Raw genomic sequence first — 5,824 nt, 5'->3', positions numbered from 1 at the left:
GCACCTCATCAATGATTTTTTCAACTCCAGCCTCATCACATAGCCTCTGTATAATGCTGGAGAATGCCAACCTTGTGTTGTCATTGGTGCTTCTTAGCACTTTGTTGATGTTGTTGGTGATCATCTCCCCCATGTTGATGTTTTCTCCTCTCATGATGCTGTAGATGAGCACAGCTCTCTCCTTGGTCACCTCTGAAGTGTTGGATGAGGGGATTAGGGACCTTCTCACAAATTCTAGCCACCCTCTAGCTTGGGGGCTCAAATCTCTTCTCCTCAATTGGTTGGGTATCCCATCCTTGTTATTTATCCAATGCACATTCATCACACAGATCTCACTCAAAATATCCTCAAACCCAGGGTCTTGCTGCTTCATTATCTCTTCAAAGCTCTGAGTGGAGCTCGTCCTCTTCACCATTAGCATTCTTTCTATGCTAGAGGGGTTGTAGTCAATGGACTTCCCCCTTACATAGCTAATGTAGCCATATTGTTGCCCTGGTTGAGGTACTGCGTTGGCATAGAACTTCCTCACCAAGCTCTCCACCACTTTCCTTGGTGGGTTGCATAGAAGTGACCAACCCCTCTGTTCGATCTCAATGTTGATTTCAATGTGCTCATTCCTCCCTAGTTGAAACCCAACTTCTGGAATGATTTCCCTCTAACTCACCCAACCATAAAATTGATTTTGGTTGAATGTGGAGAGGAACTTGTAGTCATTAAAAGAGCTTGAGGATCCAGAGGTTGGTTCCTTTGTTTTTCTTTTCTTTGAGGCTGAGCTTTTTTGCTGGTTCCATTAGGTTGGGAGAGTGAAGAAAAATGGGGGGTTAAAAGAAAGAGAAGGCAAAACAAGGTTTTGCTCTAACACCAAACTTAGGACTTGATTGTCCCAATCAAGAAAAAAAAGAAAGAAGAAAGTAGGGGATAGTAGAAGATGAAAAGAGAAGCGAAGGTGAGTGGTGTAAGGATTGTTGAAGTGGGAGAGGAGATGGGGAGTGAGGCTTTTATAATGGGTGAATGATGTGGTTCGAAGGTGGGAAATAAAAAGGATTAAATGTTTTCTCACTTTGGGAAGTGGCGCCTAGCGTGGGAAGAGGCACCAACTCTTTTCTCATAGTGTCTTCTGCGTGTGTTGAGTTCCAAAGTGCAAGTACACTTTGACTTCCTTGTTTTGTGAGTTGTTTACCATGTGGGCCCCATCTTCTCTCCTGAAATTGAAACTGAACCCATTAGTAATAACAAAAGAACCCCTTCACATTCCTTCTCATCAAGAATAAATTGGATTGCAACTGATGGGTGTCCCTTGGGACACCAAACTTAATTCTTTGGCATCTTAATAAATTGGTTTCATCATTGTGTATTTAATGTGTTCATAAGAGTGGAATAACATCAATCTTTTCATTTTCTTTTGATTCCAACTCCTCTGAACTCATTAAATCACGTTCATGTTCTTACCCAAAGCATTAAGTGCTTTCAAATTGGGTGACTTGGGCTACTATGTCATCATTGGTGGTGGCCACACCAAACTTAATCTCTGGGCTTACTCTTCAGAATCAACTGTTAATTGTGTGTAAGCCTAGATTAAGTGGGTGAAAGGCCACACCAAACTTAGCACTTTAGCTAGTTCTCAGCCCATTCCCTCATTATTAGTTATGGATTCATCAAGTTGTAACTCCCAAATAGAAAGAAATGAGAGAGTGTAAAGAAAATCTAGTTATCAAAGCTAATATCAAACTTCCTAATCTACAATGTAAATGAATCCTAATTACTGAAAATTAAACTATCTAAATCACAGAATTTAAACTACTTCTAGGAAAAGCAATTAAATCAAAAGGATAAAGTGTTGGGGTGCCTCCCAACTAGTGCTTCTTTATTGTCATTAGCTTGACATTCCTTCATCTTTAGCTGAGCTTGTAGCTCACTCTCTACTCCTCCAAGGAGCCTCCCAAGTAGTGTTTGAGTCTATGGCCATTGACAGAAAAATTTCTCTGGGTCTTGTCTTCCATGAGCTCCATATGACCATAGGGAAACACCTTGAGTATGGTGAAAGGTCATGACCATCGAGACTTAAGTTTTCCAGGGAAGAACTTGAGTCTTGAGTTGTAGAGTAACACCTTCTGTCCTTCAGTGAACACCCTTCTTGCTGTCTTTTAGTCATGCCACCTTTTTGTGTTCTCTTTGTAGATTTTTACATTCTCATATGCTTGATTTCTAAACTCTTCCAGTTCATTGAGTTGCATCAGTCTCTTTTCTCCAGCAGCTTGCTCATCTTCAGTAGTTTTAGAGCCCAAAAGGCTCTGTGCTCCAGTTCAACTGGCAAGTGGCAAGCCTTGCCAAATACTAGTTGGTATGGTGACATCCCAATGGGGGTCTTGAAGGCTGTCCTGTAGGCCCATAGAGCATCATCTAGCTTTTTAGACCAGTCTTTTACTGAGCTTTCAATAATTTTTTCAAGGATTCGTTTCAGCTCTCTATTGGAGATCTCAGCTAGCTTGTTGGTCTGTGGGTGGTATGGAGTTTCCTCTTTGTGCTTTACTCCATATCTGAGAAGGAATGCTTCCAGTTGTTTGTTGCAGAAATGTGACCCTCCATCACTAATGAGAGCTCTGGGAACTCCAAATCTGCTGAAGATGTTCTTTCTCAAGAAGCTTATCACAACCTTGTTGTCATTTGTTGCGGTAGCTATGGCCTCTACCCACCTTGAAACATAATCAACAGCCACTAATATGTAGCTATTTGAGTTGGAAGTTGGGAAGGGTCCCATGAAATCTATCCCCCATACGTCAAATAGTTCCAGCTCTAGTATGTATTGCTGTGGCATCTCATTCTTCTTGGTTAGATTACCAGCTCTTTGACATTCATCACACCTTGACACCATTTCCTTGGCATCCTTAAACACTGTTGGCCAGTAAAATCCGGATTGGAGCACTTTTGCTGCTGTCCTTTCTCCACTGAAGTGACCTCCATATGCTGATCCATGGCACTACCATAATACTTCCTGCCCTTCTTTATGGGATATACACCTTCTTAGGACACCATCAGTACACTTTTTGAACAAATAGGGGTCATCCCAGATGTAGTGTTTGGCATCCTTGATTAGTTTTCTCTTTATGTGCTTATTGATGTTAGTTGGTAGCTCCCCAATAGCCTTGAAGTTGGCTATGTCTGTGAACCAAGGGGCTACCTGAATTATCATCAATTGTTCATCAGGAAAGCTTTCATTTACTGCTACTTGCTGCATTTCTTCTTCTTGTGGGATCCTTGAGAGGTGGTCTGCTACCTTATTCTCTGCTCCGCTCCTATCCTTAATCTCAATATCAAATTCTTGGAGCATCAAGATCCACCTTATTAGTCTGAGCTTAGATTCTTGTTTGGTAAGCAAGTATTTGAGTGCTGCATAATCAGTAAACACAATTACTTTTGAGCCAATAAGATATGATCTAAACTTATCAAAAGAAAACTATGCTAAAAGTTCTTTCTCTGTGGTGGAATAGTTCCTTTGATTCTCATTAAGGACCTTGCTAGCATAGTAAATAACATATACTAGCTTGTCTTTCCTCTGTTCTAGGACAGCACCAACAGCAAAATCAGATGCATCACACATTAGTTCAAAAGAAAGATCCCAACTTGGTGGTGCTATGATAGGTGCAGAGGAGAGTTTCTTTTTGAGTTCATCAAAGGCTACAATGCATTCTCTATAAAAAACAAAAGGAGTATTTGAGACAAGTAGGTTGCTAATGGGTTTTGCAATCTTTGAAAAATCTTTAATAAACCTCCTATAGAACCCAGCGTGTCCCAAAAAGCTTTTGATTGATCTGACATTGCAAGGTAGAGGTAATTTTTCAATTACTTCCACTTTTGCTTTGTCTACTTCTATGCCATCTTTTGAAATCTTGTGACCAAGAACCACCCCTTCAGTTACCATAAAATTGCACTTCTCCTATTTTAAAACAAGATTGGTTTCTTGACACCTTTTTAGCAAAAGAGAAAGATGGTATAGGCAATCAGAATATGAGTCCCAAAACACAAAGAAGTCGTCCATAAATACTTCTATGAACTTCTTAATCATATATGAAAAAATGGAGAGCATGCACCTTTGGAATGTTGCAGGTGCATTACACAATCCAAAGGGCATTCTCCTATAAGCAAATACACCATATGGACAAGTAAATGAAGTTTTTCCTAATCCTTAGGGTCTACAACAATTTGGTTGTAGCCCAAGTATCCGTCTAGGAAATAATAATACTCATGTCCTGCCAATCTTTCAAGCATTTGGTCCATGAAGGGGAGGGGAAAGTGATCCTTCTGGGTGGCTTCATTAAGTTTCCGGTAGTCAATACACATACGCCATCCGGTTACCGTCCTTGTGGGTATCAATTCATTCTTCTCATTTGCCACAATAGTGATCCCTCTTTTCTTATGAACTACTTGCACCGGGCTTACCCAAGGGTTGTCTGAGATGGGGTAGATCACCCTTGCTTGCCAAAATTTTAATACTTCTTTCTAAACCACTTCATTCATAGTTGGGTTCAGCCTCCTTTGTTGCTGTCTTGAGGGTTTGGCATCCTCTTCAAGTAAGATTTTATTCATGCACATTAAAGGACTGATCCCCTTTAAATCTGCAAGTGTCCAACCTATGACATCCTTGTGTTGTTTCAGCACTTGGATAAGTTCCTCTTCTTGTTCCTTACTTAGACTTGAATTTATGATCACTGGGTGAGTGTTGTTGGCACCTAGATATGCATACTTCAAGCTGGGTGGTAAGGCTTTTAGCTCTAGTTTTGGTAAATCTGCATCTTTGTTGTCTGTGGTAGTTAGCATGATTGAGTTCCTCATAGTTGCTTGTGGTAGTTTTCCATCTGGTGCTTGCTCCAGCTCAATGCTTTCTCCACATTGTTCTTCTCCCATGACTTCTTGAACTATCTGTTCCATGGTGTCTACCAGCATACATTCTCCTATAAGTTCCTTGGGGTAACTCATTGTTTTAAAGATGTTAAAGACCATTTTCTCTTCATGCAATCTCAAGACTAGTTCCCTTTTCTATACATCAATGATGGCTCCAGCAGTAGCTAGAAATGGTCTTACTAGGATAATTGACGTGTTGGCCTCTTCTTCCATGTCCAGCACAACGAAATCAGCAGGGAAGATGAATTCCTCTACTTTCACTAGCAAGTCTTCCACCACCCCATGTGGAAACTTAAATGTTCTGTCAGCCAATTGGAGTGCCATCCTTGTTGGCTTGGCTTCCTCAATCTTCATCCTTCTCATCATGGTTAGGGACATAAGATTCATGCTAGCTCCCAAATCACATAAAGCTTTCTCAATAGTGATATCCCCTATGATGCCGGGTATTTGAAAACTCCCTGGGTCTTTCATCTTTTGAGGCAACTTCTTCTGTATGATGGCGCTGCATTCCTCAGTCAACACTATGGTTTCTTTTGCCTCCCAGTTCCTCCTTTTGGTTATAAGCTCCTTTAAGAACTTGGCATAGAGTGGCATTTGTTCTAATACATCAGCAAATGGTATGTTGATTTAGAGCCTCTTGAAGATCTTTAGGAACTTAGAGAACTGGCCATCCTTCCCATCTTTTCTCAGTCTTTGTGGGTATGGTGCCTTCGGCACATAGGGCTTCAAAACTAGTTTTGGTGGAGGTGAAGCTGGGATCTCCCCTTCTTCCTCGCTCCCATATGTTGGTGCAACCTCTTCATGATTATCTTTTCTTGGGGCTCCTTCCTCTACAACCTTCCCACTTCTCAGAGTTATGGCTTTGCATTCCCCTATTGGGTTAGCCATGGTATCGCTGAAAAATGTGTGTGTGAAAAGTGGGATT

The 5,824-nt window shown here is 41.0% G+C and overlaps 1 protein-coding gene across 1 annotated transcript; it reads right to left on the bottom strand.

The window, feature by feature from the left end:
• Positions 1-5,034: 5,034 nt before the first annotated feature.
• LOC107489486 (uncharacterized) lies at positions 5,035-5,493 on the bottom strand. The gene has a single exon (XM_016110238.1). It carries the CDS (start codon positions 5,491-5,493, stop codon positions 5,035-5,037), a length of 459 nt encoding a protein of 152 aa, XP_015965724.1.
• Positions 5,494-5,824: the final 331 nt, after the last annotated feature.

The sequence above is a fragment of the Arachis duranensis genome, chromosome 5 (assembly GCF_000817695.3).
Source record: "Arachis duranensis cultivar V14167 chromosome 5, aradu.V14167.gnm2.J7QH, whole genome shotgun sequence".
Lineage (NCBI taxonomy): Eukaryota > Viridiplantae > Streptophyta > Magnoliopsida > Fabales > Fabaceae > Arachis > Arachis duranensis.
This window is presented reverse-complemented; position numbering and strand designations above follow the sequence as displayed.